Raw genomic sequence first — 17,626 nt, 5'->3', positions numbered from 1 at the left:
AGAGCAGGCCCTGTGGATTACTGGGGGACTTACCACACTGCCCAAAACTGAGAGAGACAGAGACAGAGACAGAGACAGAGACAGAGACAGACAGACAAAGAGACAGACAGAGAGAGACAGAGAGAGAGAGACAGTCAATTAAAGAGTCGAAGCCCTTGACTTCCCTTCAGCTCCCAGCTTTCAGCTCTCCGCTCCAATCCACATGTGCTTCATCACTTTGTACTGCGACTGACTGCAAGAGCCCAGGGTGAACTGGCTCTTCTAGAATCTCAATAGCTCCTTACTCTATCAACATAATTTTCCTTTCCCTCTTTCTTTTCTTTTTACGTTCTCTGGCCTTTGGAGCATCATAAAATCAGCATCAAGAGAAACAAATGGCTTTGCCATAACGGATCTCCCCGAGTCTTGAGACGCTATTAGCTAATCCAGAGTGACATTGGCTGATTTGTCTTTGGCTTGTCGGGCTGTGGGTGTTAACTCAAGTACTCTTCGCTAGCTGCTGCGGTGACGTGCTGTGTCAGTTATGGCAGCCGCCGTGATGCAGTGATCGTGGGAGACTCCCTGATGATGTTTCGAGGGTTGGCCACAGAAATGCGCAATTGGTGTAAGCGGTCGATCCCTGTGTTTAGGTGGAGGGTGACTGGTATATGACTTGACAAGGATTAAATACCGTTAGGGAACTTATTTTATAAAATGTGTAACCCCTCAACAAACAAATTAAAAGACCATCCATCCATCCATCCATCAATATTGAAGTAATTGAGGTTGAACATTTTCAGTCACCAAATTCTTAACTTCAGTGCCGTCTGTGCGTCAGTGCCTATAATCTGAATGCTGTAGTTTGACCCTCTCATCACCAACTATAAGGAGGACGGAGGAAAGGGTAGAGGTGATCAGAGAGGTACCATCATGGAAAATGATGATGGCATTGTGCTGAACAGAACAGGTTTTCATTTCAAAGAGAGAAAGAGACGAGAGGGGAGGGGTCTTCCTATGACCATAGCAGATGTTCAATATCATTGGCTAATTGCACTTAATGACTATGTAATGACAGACTCTGCACCGCTCCGCTAAGTGACACAAAAACATCCATTACCTCACTATCAAGCTGGCACAACAACATCCATTACCTCACTATCAAGCTGGCACAACAACATCCATTACCTCACTATCAAGCTGGCACAACAATTTGTCACATAATTGCTCTCACGCAGTCAAAAGCCAATGAAGAGGCGATTAAGGCTAATTTCTTCAACAATAACCACTCATTATGTGCAGAGTCACGAGCAGGCTTTGACTATTGTTAAATGATGGGGTTGCTAAGAGAGTCTCTACTAATATGTAGTTAGGGAGTGACACCTGTTTGCCTATAGTCATAGCCCTCTGTGATGTCAAGGGCTTTTGTGCAAAGCTGAGCTGTTTTTTCCCGCCCCAGCCGATCATGTTAAGTCCTTCTATGCCCTTCGAAGCATTGTGAAAATGCATTTTGCGTTTATCTATTAGCATTGCACTTAGGTCCGAAAACAACACAGACAAATTATTTGATGTTGTAAAACGCTAAAATGTACTGGAATTAGTTTATTTAAAAGCACTTCATCATATGCACACATGAACGCACGCACCCACCCCCCCACACACACCAGTGTAGACTAGAGTATGACGTCTCACCTGATCTTGTCCAGGCATCTTGTAGAGGTTCTTGTTCTGGTTGTCTAGGTTGTACTGGTGATGGCTGTTCTGTGCCTCCATGGTGGGCTTGGCATACAGTACCAGGCCCCTTCACCCCTGGTAGAGACAAGACACAGAACTAACTTAGTCTTTGTTGAGGGTGTATGTGTGTGTGTATGTGTGACGTGTAGCTAGTATTATTCTGAGCCATGGGGGCTTCTTGCATAGGGTCAGTCCAGGGGTGGGCAATCATTTTGTCTCGAGGGCCACATCGAGATTTTTGAAATTCAACGGAGGGACGCAGTTTTCTTCTGATTGATTTCTTAAAAATATATTTGCAGACCGGAAAAGTGGCAGTTAAAAAAAAAAAAAGCTGGTGCAGGGCTTTACACCAATACCACTGCCTCAGACAGATTAGACTGCCTGCCGAGAAGACTGCCAAAGACACACAGCACAGCAGCCTACACACACATGAGGATAGACAGGTCAATAAGCTAAATACAGTGGGGGAAAAAAGTATTTAGTCAGCCACCAATTGTGCAGGTTCTCCCACTTAAAAAGATGAGAGGCCTGTAATTTTCATCATAGGTACACGTCAACTATGACAGACAAAATGAGGGAAAAAAATCCAGAAAATCACATTGTAGGATTTTTAATGAATTTATTTGCAAATGATGGTGGAAAATAAGTATTTGGTCAATAACAAAAGTTTCTCAATACTTTGTTATATACCCTTTGTTGGCAATGACACAGGTCAAACGTTTTCTGTAAGTCTTCACAAGGTTTTCACACACTGTTGCTGGTATTTTGGCTCATTCCTCCATGCAGATCTCCTCTAGAGCAGTGATGTTTTGGGGCTGTCGCTGGGCAACACAGACTTTCAACTCCCTCCAAAGATTTTATATGGGGTTGAGATCTGGAGACTGGCTAGGCCACTCCAGGACCTTGAAATGCTTCCACTCCTTCGTTGCCCGGGCGGTGTGTTTGGGATCATTGTCATGCTGAAAGACCCAGCCACGTTTCATCTTCAATGCCCTTGCTGATGGAAGGAGGTTTTCACTCAAAATCTCACGATACATGGCCCCATTCATTCTTTCCTTTACACGGATCAGTCGTCCTGGTCCCTTTGCAGAAAAACAGCCCCAAAGCATGATGTTTCCACCCCCATGCTTCACAGTAGGTATGGTGTTCTTTGGATGCAACTCAGCATTCTTTGTCCTCCAAACACGACGAGTTGAGTTTTTACCAAAAAGTTCTATTTTGGTTTCATCTGACCATATGACATTCTCCCAATCCTCTTCTGGATCATCCAAATGCACTCTAGCAAACTTCAGACGGGCCTGGACATGTACTGGCTTAAGCAGGGGGACACGTCTGGCACTGCAGGATTTGAGTCCCTGGCGGCGTAGTGTGTTACTGATGGTAGGCTTTGTTACTTTGGTCTTCCATTTCCTAATAATTGCTCCCACAGTTGATTTCTTCAAACCAAGCTGCTTACCTATTGCAGATTCAGTCTTCCCAGCCTAGTGCAGGTCTACAATTTTGTTTCTGGTGTCCTTTGACAGCTCTTTGGAGTTTGGAGTGTGACTGTTTGAGGTTGTGGACAGGTGTCTTTTATACTGATAACAAGTTCAAACAGGTGCCATTAATACAGGTAACGAGTGGAGGACAGAGGAGCCTCTTAAAGAAGAAGTTACAGGTCTGTGAGAGCCAGAAATCTTGCTTGTTTGTAGGTGACCAAATACTTATTTTCCAACATAATTTGCAAATAAATTCATTAAAAATCCTACAATGTGATTTTCTGGAATTTCTTTTCTCAATTTGTCTGTCTTAGTTGACGTGTACCTATGATGAAAATTACAGGCCTCTCTCATCTTTTTAAGTGGGAGAACTTGCACAATTGGTGGCTGACTAAATACTTTTTTCCCCCCACTGTATAACAGCTACACACATTCCAAACACACAGATATGCATTATCTACATAAGTAACCCAAAGTGAATGTAAAACATACGTCCATATACAATAATAGTCCAATGAATGATGAGCTCCCCATGTATATGTGTACACACACACACACACACACACCTCTTTTTCTGCCAAGTACACACTTTTACTCCCCATTTACAGACCTGAGGAAGTGGGCCACATTGTGAAGGCGTAAGCAGAAAAAGCAGATTATACAAAACCAAGGCCATGCACACACACACCCACACACACACACAGATCTACTGACAAGGCAGGCTTAGGTTTGGCAGATGGGGCAATGACCATTTTATAATCAATGTCTGAGCTAAACATAGGATAACAGAGAGCAGTGGGTTCTTGTACAAAGCAAATCTACAGTAAGATGACAAGAAAATGCATATTCTAGCCATTAGTCAACAATCAAAAAATGAATACATCATTGAAGTAATTATCATTTTAGTTAGAACTATCTGAAACGTTCAAATCTACAGGAGGGTTAGGGTCTAGTGGAAGTTTATTTGGAATTCAGAAAATGACATTCTAAATACAGAGTGTAACTGTTTATATTCAGTCACATTATGCCTTCTGACGAGGGCTGGGTGATATGGCTAAAATATATCACAGTATTTAAAAAAAAAAAATGTGACAGTATTATATGTTTTTGAATAATACAAGTTATACATTTGCTTTATGAGTAGTGCGTGACCCTAGGGTGGCAACACATACATTCTACGTGACTTCAATGGGTCTTTCTCCATTCTGAATGTTTTATACTGTTCAATTCAACCAAAAATAATTTTCAGCATTTTCATCCATTTCTGCATTTCCTGCACTCATTTGAGATCATTTCCACGCTGCCACGTAGGTCTGCATGATATCGGCAAACAACATAGGCCTTATTTTTAACCAAATGTCGCAATTGTGATTTGACTTGCGCTTTAGAGCAAAACACTTGGGTGAACTGTTGGAATCATGGAAATTATTACTCTAATTCTATAGTTAGAATATAATAGTGGGCACTTTGAATACAGTGTTGTTTGACATGACAAGGAATGAAAATGCCAGGGAGGAGTTATTGTGACAGGGTTGGAACCAAAGTGTTGTTAAATGTTTCCTAGGGGACCCTATAATCTTTGGCTACATTGAATGTTCTCTTAGCTACTTCATAGCTAACATATTCATGCTTCACGTATTCCTCTTTGATTTAGAAGATACTGTTGCACAAACATGGTTTACACCATCACTATCCAGCTAACTAGCGATTAGCATTAGCAGCTAACAAGCTTTAGGCCCAACTTGCTAAGAAAAGACAAACTAGCTGTTTGCAGACGTAAGAAACACAAACTAATAGTGTAATTATAGAATGCTAGTGGATTTATAATAAGAAGCAAAGTGAAAACAGCATCGTTGTCATCAACATTGTTGACCATGCAGACTGAACGCAAGTGTCTCGTGGTCGAGGAACAACAAATGTGCTCCTTGAGTGACAGCGGGCGGGGCTAGGTCTGTGTGGAAAGCGGCATGGAGAGAAAGTGAGTGGAGAGAGATGACTCAAGTAGTGAAGAAAACTATAAAAAAACGACTAAACTACTAAAAATTTACGTTACACTCAGTGTATCACAATTAACAAACCAAACATTAAAATAACGTTATAGAAGGTAAAGTAAAAAAATAAAAAAATAATCTGTGCATCAATACCAGTTTATCATAAAATACGGTATACCGCCCAGCCCTACTTCTGGCATCAGCTGGCAAGACACTGATCAACATTACATCATCTTATGACTTTCATCATCATCATCATCATCATCATGCCACAATTATATAGACCTAATTCCAAAGGGCTGAACTAAGTAAACTATCACCTAACAGTCTAACCCTGACCCTGTGAGCAATACAAATCAGATGGTTTTATCTGAACTGAACTGAACTGGCAGAAAGAGCCAGACACTACTGTACTAGCTACAAGTCATAACAGATTACTGGACAACCTTGTAATGAATTACTGTTCTACCGCTGGCTTCACACACACACATTTTAAATATTTTATTTGAATCCACAAATCACGTTACAGTCAAGAAGGATTCAAACATTTCACAGGTCATGGATATATATGGACTCTTGTGAATAAACACACACACACACAATCTATATCTGCCATATCTGTGAGGTCTCTAGATAAACTGTTGTTATAGACTTGAACATGCACGGCTGTGAGAACCCATACGACCAGCCTGGAACAGATACTTGTATGCTCTCTAGAAGGATACGTTTTCAATTCATTATCAATGGAGATACAGAGGGGTGAGGGGGTCGATGTTTTATCAGTTATTCTGAGCTCATCTTTGTCTGACCTATCAGAAGAGATGGGAGATATACAGTACAGAGAAACAGCTTTGTTCCGTGTGAGGTCCAAATGAAAGATCGATAAAACCTCCCGAGTGGCGAAGTGGTCTAAGGCACTGCATCGCAGTGCTAGCTGTGCCACTAGAGATCCTGGTTCGAATCCAGGCTCTGTCGAAGCCGGCCGCGACCGGGAGACCCATGGGGCGGCGCACAATTGGCCCAGCGTCGTCCAGGGTAGGGGAGGGAATGGCCGGCAGGGATGTAGCTCAGTTGGTAGAGCCTGGCGTTTGCAACGTCAGGGTTGTGGGTTCGATTCCCACGGAGGGCCAGTATGAAAAATAAAAAAATTATGTATGCACTCACTAACTGTAAGTCGCTCTGGATAAGAGCGTCTGCTAAATTACTAAAAATAAAATAAAATAAATTATAAAAGAGAGAAGAATAGAGTGTGTAAATCCGAGAGAAAGAGAGAGAGTGAGACTATACACTATAGCAGAGGATGGGTCGTGGTTGCAACTTAAAATCACTGCGTGTGTGTGTGTGTGTGTGTGTGTGTGTGTGTGTGTGTGTGTGCAGAGAACTGTAACTTGTGGCACACACAGGGTTCCTCGCTCATCTTATAATTTAAAGTTGGCCTGTGGGATACCACAAGCACGCTCACCTTTCTATCTGCACCTCCGATTTCACAGAATGGAAACATTTTTATCTTAGCCTGGAGAAACTGAACACTGCATCACATTCAGTTCTTAGAAAAGGATTTCTGAGGAAAAAGTTCAGGGCTAGCGCTTTCAGTGGTGGAAAAAGTACTAAATTGTCATACTTCAGTAAAAGTAAAGACGCTTTAATAGAAAATTACTCAAGTAAAAGTAAAAGTCACCTAGTGAAATACTATTTGAGTAAAAGTCTAAAAGTATCTGGATTTAAATGTACCTTGTACCTAGCCGGTGGGAATTCCGGTGGAGACCCCCACTCAGGTAGCGTCAGCCCTGGCAACACTAGCTGCAGTAACCCATGGGGAGGGGGTCACACTCTGACAATCAGAGAGGGGGCATATTATTGTGGCCTGGGCGGCACAAAATAATCAAAAGGTCTGACTGCTCAGAGATGCTTGGGAAAATGGTCACAACGGAGGACCAGCGTGTGTGTTTCAGGGGAAAGGGGTGTATCTGAGCTCCATCAGCTAGTAGGACTTGACAATGGTTAAGCAAATCTCCCCATTCTTGCTAAATTTTGCATGTCTTCTCAAAACAGCTACAACTGTATATGCAATCACACATCAAGTCTTCTCTTGAGTTGGGCTCGAGGATAGAACACTTGTTGAACATCTGAGCTTGTGGTTGTTTGTGGGAGAAGGGTGGGGAGAGTGTGAGTATGTATCCCACATCTGTTGCTAAGGGTTAATGATGGTAGGGACAGTATCGGATGAATCACAATAATCGTTTCCCAAAATAATAATTGCTTGGCCAAAAAAATGTGTAATGCCAGTCCTGGTTATATAGTGAGGCAAAAAAGTATTTGATCCCCTGCTGATTTTGTACATTTGCCCACTGATAAAGACATGATCAGTCTATAATTTTAATGGTAGGTTTATTTGAACAGTGAGAGACAGAATAACAACAACAAAATCCAGAACAATGCATGTAAAAAAAATATATAAATTGATTTGCATTTTAAATGAGGGAAATAAGTATTTGACCCCTCTGCAAAACATGACTTAGTACTTGTTGGCAAAACCCTTGTTGGCAATCACAGAGGTCAGACGTTTCTTGTAGCTGGCCACCAGGTTTGCACACATCTCAGGAGGGATTTTGTCCCACTCCTCTTTGCAGATCTTCTCCAAGTCATTAAGGTTTCGAGGCTGACGTTTGGCAACTCGAATCTTCAGCTCCCTCCGCAGATTTTCTATGAGATTAAGGTCTGGAGACTGGCTAAGCCACTCCAGGACCTTAATGTGCTTCTTCTTGAGCCACTCCTTTGTTGCCTTGGCCGTGTGTTTTGGGTCATTGTCATGCTGGAATACCCATCCACTACCCATTTTCAATTCCCTGGCTGAGGGAAGGAGGTTCCTCACCCAAGATTTGACGGTACATGGCCCCGTCCATTGTCCCTTTGATGCGGTGAAGTTGTCCTGTCCCCTTAGCAGAAAAACACCCCCAAAGCATAATGTTTCCACCTCCATGTCTGACGGTGGGGATGGTGTTCTTGGGGTCATAGGCAGCATTCCTCCTCCTCCAAACACGGCGAGTTGAGTTGATGCCAAAGAGCTCCATTTTGGGCTCATCTGACCACAACACTTTCACCCAGTTCTCCTCTGAATCATTCAGATGTTTATTGGCAAACTTCAGACGGGCCTGTATATGTGCTTTCTTGAGCAGGGGGACCTTGCGGGCGCTGCAGGATTACAGTCCTTCACGGCGTAGTGTGTTACCAATTGTTTTCTTGGTGACTATGGTCCCAGCTGCCTTGAGATCATTGACAAGATCCTCCCGTGTACTTCTGGGCTGATTCCTCACCGTTCTCATGATCATTGCAACTCCACGAGGTGAGATCTTGCAGGGAGCCCTAGGCCGAGGGAGATTGACAGTTCTTTTGTGTTTCTTCCATTTGCGAATAATCACACCAACTGTTGTCACCATCTCACCAAGCTGCTTGGCGATGGTCTTGTAGCACATTCCAGCCTTGTGTAGGTCTACAATCTTGTCCCTGACATCCTTGGAGAGCTCTTTGGTCTTGGCCATGGTGGAGAGTTTGGAATCTGATTGATTGATTGCTTCTGGCTCCCAGGTGTCTTTTATACAGGTAACAAATTGAGATTAGGAGCACTCCCTTTAAGAGTGTGTTCCTAATCTCAGCTCGTTACCTGTATAAAAGACACCTGGGAGCCAGAAATCTTTCTGATTGCGAGGGGGTCAAATACTTATTTCCCTCATTTAAAATGCAAATCAATTTATAACATTTTTGACATGCGTTTTTCTGGATTTTTTTGTTGTTATTCTGTCTCTCACTGTTCAAATAAACCTACCATTAAAATTATAGACTGATCATGTCTTTGTCAGTGGGCAAACGGACAAAATCAGCAGGGGATCAAATACTTTTTCCCCTCACTGTAGGTAACAATCCTTCATATGAAGGGCCTACATTATTACGCATATTATTAGTTAATTGTGGAAATGAATTAAGATATGCAATATATTTAAAAATATATATATCTATATTTTTTTTTTAAAGAACAGTATACAATAAAATCGAGGTGAGGGAAATGAAAATGCATTTGGCTGTTAATCTGGTTCTGTTCTGTAGGTGGCACTGTGTGCTCTTTCTAAAGGATGGGTCCCAATCTCTCAAAGGCCCTAGGATTCAGGTGGACAGGGGGTGGTCTGCCAGTCATTGGACGACAACCCAACTTGGGATAGGGGGAGGTTTTAGCAGGTGGAATAGTGGAGAAATATTTGAGGTTTACTCAGTAGCAGTGCAAATATCATGGTACAGCTATACGGACACTCAATCATTATGGTACTTTTTAATGGAAAGTTTACAAACATATATTATGATAAATAGAATTGAAACTTGTATCTCATTATGGTAAATTGTGAAATAAGTATAGCCAGTTATAATTGTAATGGCTTAGCAGATAATAAAAACATGTTTACCTGGCTGAAAGAGATGAAATACAATATGTATTGTTTACAGGAAACTCATTCAACAATTTTAGATGAAGTTGTGTGGAAAAAGGACTGGGGGGGGGGGGGGGCAAATATACTTCTCCAATGGCCCAAAAAACTCAAGGGGTGATGATATGAATTAACACCATTTTTTATCCGAATGTGCAAATTGTCCAAACAGATCTGCTAGGTAGATGGATTCTTTTAAATATGTTATTGGACCATAAACAGATTTGGCTCATTAATCTATACGGTCCAAATAATGATGATCCATGCTTCTTTGAAAATATATATGATAATTTATCAAGCCTACAAGAAATACAATACCCTATTATTATGCTGGGAGATTATAATATGGTTTTAAAATACCTTAATGGATCGTAAAGGAAATCACATTACAAACTATCACCCTCATGCACTTAAGGAAATCACAAATATCATGGATATATTGGAACTAGTGGATATATGGAGGCTTAAAATCCTGACCTGGTGAGATATACACATATCAAAAGTTTTAGAACACCTACTCATTCAAGGGTTTTCTCTAAATTGGACTCTAGATCAAAGGACACATTTCCACCGGTCTAATGTCCATTGCTTGTGTTTCTTGTCCCAAGCAAGTCTCTTCTTCTTATTGGTGTCCTTTAGTAGTGGTTTCTTTGCAGCAATTTGACCATGAAGGCCTGATTCACACAGTCTCCTCTGAACAGTTGGTGTTGAGATGTGTCTGTTACTTGAACTCTGTGAAGCATTTATTTGGGCTGCAATTTCTGAGGCTGGTAACTCTAATTAACTTATCCTCTGCAGCAGAGGTAACTCTGGGTCTTCCATTCCTGTGGCGGTCCTCATGTGAGCCAGTTTCATCATAGCGCTTGATGGTTTTTGCGACTGCACTTGAAGAAACTTTCAAAGTTCTTGACATTTTCCGTATTGACTGATCTTCATGTCTTAAAGTAATGACGGACTGTTGTTTCTCTTTGCTTATTTGAGCTGTTCTTGCCATAATATGGACTTGGTCTTTTACCAAATAGGGCTATCTTCTGTATACCCCCCCCCCCCTACCTTGTCACAACACAACTGATTGGCTCAAACGCATTAAAGGTGGCACACCTGTTAATTGAAATGCATTCCAGGTGACTACCTCATGAAGCTGGTTGAGAGAATGCCAAGAGTGTGCAAAGCTGTCATCAAGGCAAAGGGTGGCTATTTTAAAGAATCTCAAATATAACATATATTTTGATTTGTTTAACACTTTTTTGGATACTACATAATTCCATATGTGTTATTTCATAGTTTTGATGTCTTCACTATTATTATACAATGTAGAAAATAGTAAAAATAAAGAAAACCCTTGAATGAGTAGGTGTTCTAAAACTTTTGACCGGTAGTGTATGTAGCTTGTTTTTGGTCGCAGGTTCAGGAATGGCTGAAGAATTGCAACATTTACCTGGAGTTAACTCTGCAAATAGCACTGCTGGGTGATCTGAAAAGTCATAGTCAATCGATCAATAATATAATAATACTCTTAGCAAAAATGTTTCTTTAATTTACAATCTGTAGAAACTATGAGAATAGAAAGGTTCAGAACTTTTGTAAAACATCACAGCACAGTTGAAAAATATATGGCAAATAGAAATCAAAACTGGATGGTCCAAACACACCAAGACAGTTGTGAAGAGGGTACGACAAAGCTTATTCCCCCTCAGGAGACTGAAAAGATTTGGTATGGGTCCTCGGATCCTCAAAAAGTTATACAGCAGCACCAGAGCGCATCCTGACTGGTTGCATCACTGCCTGGTATGGCAACTGCTCGGCCTCCGACCGCAAGGCACTACAGAGGGTAATGCGTACGGCCCAGTACATCACTGGGGCCAAGCTTCCTGCCATCCTTGACCTCTATACCAGGTGGTGTCAGAGGAAGGCCCAAAAAATGGTCAAAGACTCCAGCCACCCTAGTCATAGACTGTTCCCTCTGCTACCGCACGGCAAGCGATACCGGAGCGTCAAGTCTATGTCCAAAATGCTTCTTAACAGCTTCTATTCCCAAGCCATAAGACTCCTGAACAGCTAATCAAATGGCTACACTGACTATTTGCATAGCTGAAGGATGGGACTAAAAACAAACAAAAGATAACTAATGTAAAATATACTGTGTCCGTAAAATGTATATAGTATGTATATGCTGGAAGTAGAAGCCTAAGTATTGTTGTCCATTCATTTACTCCAATTAGGGGAGGGATGATAGGGTTAGGGGAAAACAATAAAGGAAAATATATACACTACCATTCAAAAGTTTGGGGTTTTCGAAATAAAAGCAAATTTTTTGTCCATTAAAATAACATCAAATTGATCAGAAATACAGTGTAGACATTGTTAATGTTGTAAATGGCTATTGTAGCTGGAAACGGCAGATTTTTTATGGAATATCTACATAGGCGTACAGGGGCCCATTATCAGCAACCATCAGTCCTGTGTTCCAATGGCACGTTGTGTTTGCTAATCCAAGTTGATCATTTAAAAAAGGCTAATTGATCATTAGAAAACCCTTTTGCAATTATGTTAGCACAGCTGAAAACTGTTGTGCTGATTAAAGAAGCAATAAAACTGACATTCTTGCGACTAGTTGAGTATCTGGAGCGTCAGCAATTGTGAGTTCGATTACAGGCTCAAAATGGCCAGAAACAAAGAACTTTCTTCTGAAACTCGTCAGTCTATTCTTGTTCTGAGAAATGAAGGCTATTCCATGCGAGGAATTGCCAAGAAACTGAAGATCTCGTACAACGCTGCGTACTACTCCCTTCACAAAACAGCCCAAACTGGCTCTAACCAGAATAGAAAGAGGAGTGGGAGGCCCCGGTGCAGAACTGAACAAGAGGGCAAATACATTAGAGTGTCTAGTTTGAGAAACAGACACCTCACAGGTCCTCAACTGGCAGCTTAATTAAATATTACCCGCAAAGAGACACCAGTCTCAACGTCAACAGTGAAGAGGGGACTCCGGGATGCTGACCTTCTAGGCAGAGTTGCAAAGAAAAAGCCATATCTCAGACTGGCCAATAAAAATAAAAGATTAAGATGGGCAAAAGAACACAGACACTGGACAGAGGAAGATTGGAAAAAAGTGTTATGGACAGACAAATCGAAGTTTGAGGTGTTCGGATCACAAAGAAGAACAGTTGTGAGACGTAGACCAAATGAAGATGCTGGAGGAGTGTTTGATGCCATCTGTCAAGCATGGTGGAGGCAATGTGATGGTCTAGGGGTGCTTTGGTGGTGGTGAAGTGGGAGATTTATACAGGGTAAAATGGATATTGAAGAAGGAAGGCTATCACTCCATTTTGCAACGCAATGCCATACCCTGTGGACGGCGCTTGATTGGAGCCAATTTCCTCCTACAACAGGACAATGACCCAAAGCACAGCTCCAAACTATGCAATAACTATTTAGGGAAGAAGCAGTCGCTGGTATTCTGTCTATAATGGAGTGGCCAGCACAGTCACCGGATCTCAACCCTATTGAGCTGTTGTGGGAGCAGCTTGACCGTATGGTACGTAAGAAGTGCCCATCAAGCCAATCCAACTTGTAGGAGGTGCTTCAGGAAGCATGGGGTGAAATGTCTTCAGATTACCTCAACAAATTGACAACTAGAATGCCAAAGGTCTGCAAGGCTGTAATTGCTGCAAATGGAGGATTATTTGACGAAAGCAAAGTTTGAAGGACACAATTATTATTTCAATTTAAAAAATCATTATTTCTAACCTTGTCAATGACTACATTTCCTATTCATTTTGCTATATTTCCTATTCAAACTAATTTCATGTATGTTTTCATGGAAAACAAGGACATTTCTAAGTGACCCCAAACTTTTGAACGGTAGTGTATATATTTTTTAAATATATATATTTAAAATAATATGGGGGATTGGAAATGATGCAGACAATTACATTGATAGAAGCCACAATCTATTTGCAATATTAAACCTGATCCACCCCCTAGAAAACTGATTTTAAAAAAGTACAGTGGTGGAAAAAGTACTAAATTGTCATTGTTTTTTTACGGACAGACAGGGGCACAATCCAACACTCAAACATAATTTACAAACGCAGTATGCGTTTATGTGTTTAGTATGTGTTTAGTGTTTAGGCAGTAGGGATGACAAAGCGTTATATTGATAGGTGCGTGAATTGGACCATATAGCTGTCCTGCCTGAGCACTCAAAATGTAACAAGTACTTTTCGGTGTCAGGGAAAATGTTTGGGGGTAAAAAGTACATATTTTCTTTAGGAATGTAGCAAAGTAAAAGTTGTCAAAAATATCAATAGTAAAGTAGTTTTTTAAAAGTATTTTTACTTAAGTACTTTACACCACTGAGCAGTTTGATAGTGTGTGTGTGCGTCTCTATTTCAGTCTATGCAGTTATTCACAGGATTTGCATATTGTAAATGCCTGCCTGTAATTTCAGTATTTTATTTGTGCGTGTGTATGTCAGACCTGGGTTAAAATGCCTTCATAACGATTTGTATTTTAAACACTTATTTTCTGTGTATTTGAGTATTTTCAAATAATATGGCCGAATCAACTACTTCCATTTGAAGTATTTGAAAGTATTTTCAAATAATTTCCTATAAATACTATTTTTAAATACTTATTTCCAAACACATTTAAAATACCCCTAGGACCAAACAGGCATGGGTTCAAATGCATGGAGTATTTAAATATGTGTATGCATTTGAGTATTTTCAAATACATGCCAATCCTTTCCAAATGTGTTTCCAAATACATTCCAATATTCAGCTATTTGCATTTTCAAATAAATGTTTTCCAAATACATGTACTCACTTATATGTGAAAGTAATTGAAATACAATAAACAGTATCTGAACGCAGGTCTGGTGTGTGTGCGCGTCACAGGATTTGCTTCTGTACTAACATTGTAGCCGTTATGGTTGTGGCGGCAAGAAAATATGACCCATTCTTCCAGGGCAGATAAAATAATGTGTCCTTGGACTTTGCGTTGTATCCACATCTTTTGGGAGTTATTGGAATTTATGGCATTTCAAAGATATTATTGTGTCCATAGTCTTTTGAAAGCACGTAGTATCGTTTTCAAGACGAATCACCAACGAATGTAGCTAAATCATTTTGGTACACAATTTCCACAAAAAGAGTTCCCTGTCTTCTTAGGGGTCATAAGGTTCAACAGTGAAACTTTGAACAAAGTTTATCTTATGAAGGCTGAGTGAAGCCTTCATAAACCCTTTATAAAGCCTACATAGAATATACTTTGTTTAAAGTGTAACCGCTTCAACTGACAGTAGCATTTGAAAAGGCCTGAAGCGTATGTATTAAATAATATCCATCCATATGATATACATTGAGGCGTGGCTGTGCTGCTGATGTGAGGCAGGTAATGCCCTATTGTAATGACCTTGCCAAGTGGCACCTAAAGGGAATTTGAATACTTTTGTTTTAACACCAAAACCAGTTGAGACTAATTCAGAGACATGCACGACGATCGCAAATTACGATTCAGCCCTCTAAGACTAGTATTAAGTTAGGATTCAGCCCTCTAAGACTAGTATTAAGTTAGGATTCAGCCCTCTAAGACTAGTATTAAGTTAGGATTCAGCCCTCTAAGACTAGTATTAAGTTAGGATTCAGCCCTCTAAGACTAGTATTAAGTTAGGATTCAGCCCTCTAAGACTAGTATTAACTTAGGATTCAGCCCTCTAAGACTAGTATTAAGTTAGGATTCAGCCCTCTAAGACTAGTATTACGTTAGGATTCAGCCCTCTAAAACTAGTATTACGTTAGGATTCAGCCCTCTAAGACTAGTATTAAGTTAGGATTCAGCCCTCTAAGACTAGTATTAAGTTAGGATTCAGCACTCTAAGACTAGTATTAAGTTAGGATTCAGCCCTCTAAGACTAGTATTAAGTTAGGATTCAGCCCTCTAAGACTAGTATTAAGTTAGGATTCAGCCCTCTAAGACTAGTATTAAGTTAGGATTCAGCCCTCTAAGACTAGTATTAAGTTAGGATTCAGCCCTCAGACGATTACATTATATACAGTATGACATATCCTTCTATGCTGAAGTTAAACTCTCTACTCCACTCTAATCACCATAGCAATCATTTCCCCTTCCTGCTTCCTTTAAAGCTGCAATGCTAGAACACCCACACATCCTCTTAAGCAGGCCATGAAACACACACACACACACACACACACACACACACACACACACACACACACACACACACACACACACACACACACACACACACACACACACACACACACACCAGTGTTTCCGTTAGGAAAATGTGGTGCCGGACATTTGACCGGCAGCATTTTAATTTACTGGACATTTGAGAGATTTACCGGACCCATATGCATTGGAATGCGTAACCTGATCAGGCCGTCCACCCATAGTGCTCAGAATGACAGAAATCACATTTAGATTGTGGTAATTCATATTAACAGAACATGCAAGTCGAGGGTGCAACGATGTGCGGTCCTTCGTACCAACTTACTGAATTCTGATGTGCACTTTGAAGATGTTAGAATAACTGTCCACATTTACTTTTCCTCAGCCAACAAGATGAGTAACGAACAGCAAAATCACCAGCCTATGTCAATCTACTATCCCCCATAGTAGAAAAGTTGACCTATTCTATTGGTCAGCTTATCGAGAAAGAAATAGCCTATTCCAAACAGACTCTGGGACAGTTGTGGGACGATCCCAAATTCATACAACCAGTAGGCCTAGGCTCCATAAAAAATGTTAAAAAGCAATGAGTCTGATGCAACAGATCAGAACGTTTAGCTTCAAATGTTGATAAACTATTAATTATTCACATTATAAGTGCAGCAATGCACATAAGAGAGTAGGCTACACACAAATGTTCATTCCATAATGCAATTAGCGGGAAAACTCTGTTGTCAAAAGCGCATGGCACATGCAAGCGGTTTCATGTGACAGAGACAAAAATGTAGAAAGAGAGGAGATCTAATATGCAACAACTAGCATGGGTTGCTGATATAACTAGGATTGGGCCTTTGGCTACTGGACAATGAAAGAAAGTTGATATAAAATAATTGCCTCCACGGATATGGTCTGATTTTGGCTAGGCTACTTTGAAGCAAGGTAAGACATGCCTCATAATATGTATTAAAATGTTCAGGTTTCAAACAATGAAGTATATGTTTTCAAAATGCATACTGCCTCCAGCTCATTGTAAAGTGGTGTGTGAGGCGCTGATGAAGCCTGTCTTCCGTTGACTATGTTTAGTGTTGGAGATGCAGCAGCTCTCAGCTGTCTGACAGATTTTCCACTCAAAGGCTCTGTATCTGTATGCGTGTGATAAATAAGATACATAATGAATATACTGCACACATGCACCAATTTAATTCCACTACATGGACTGGTGTTTCCATCAGTGAAGAGGCTAAAAAGCAGCCTTCACAATGGGATTTATTCTTCTTCTCCCGGACAATTAGCCAGCGGCAACTTTATTTATCGTCTTTTCTATTATATATATATATATATATATTTTTATATATATTTTTTTAAATCGGCCAAAAGCCGGCTATTACCGGCTAACGGAAACCCTGACACACACACACACACTAACTCTCACACGCACATAGGACACATGACACACATACTGAATGCATTACATGACTTCTCAACTCCTCAATAATACATAATCGCATATACAAGGACTTTTATAATTACAAGTACACACACAGTCTCCTAATTTACCCTGCCTACCATTGTATTCTTCACTCTCTCCGTGGGCCTAGTAACTTTCAGGACAGGAATGCACTGAACTCTTATCTGTACGACCATGTTGTGCTGACTTTGGAAGACTTGTACTTCTCAGTGGGTCTGGAAAGCAATTACATAATCCAGTCTGGGAAGTCAGTGATAGGATCGTTTTCATAATACAGTAGATGAATGCTTAGGAAGCTGTTAAAGCCAG

At 40.6% G+C, this 17,626-nt stretch overlaps 1 protein-coding gene across 1 annotated transcript in view; it reads right to left on the bottom strand.

The window, feature by feature from the left end:
- The window catches only part of LOC311120653 (serine/threonine-protein kinase Nek6-like), a gene marked incomplete at its 3' end in the record, with an annotated part of 65,727 nt that overhangs the window by 27,314 nt on the left and 20,787 nt on the right, over positions 1-17,626 (bottom strand). Inside the window, exon 2 of the mRNA XM_084195238.1 lies at positions 1,669-1,785. Within this exon, the coding sequence (XP_084051364.1) occupies positions 1,669-1,749 (81 nt within the window). The remainder of the gene's footprint in view (positions 1-1,668; positions 1,786-17,626) is intronic.

The sequence above is a fragment of the Coregonus lavaretus genome, assembly GCF_964263955.1.
Source record: "Coregonus lavaretus genome assembly, contig: HAP1_SCAFFOLD_2197, whole genome shotgun sequence".
Classification (NCBI taxonomy): Eukaryota; Metazoa; Chordata; class Actinopteri; order Salmoniformes; family Salmonidae; genus Coregonus; species Coregonus lavaretus.
This window is presented reverse-complemented; position numbering and strand designations above follow the sequence as displayed.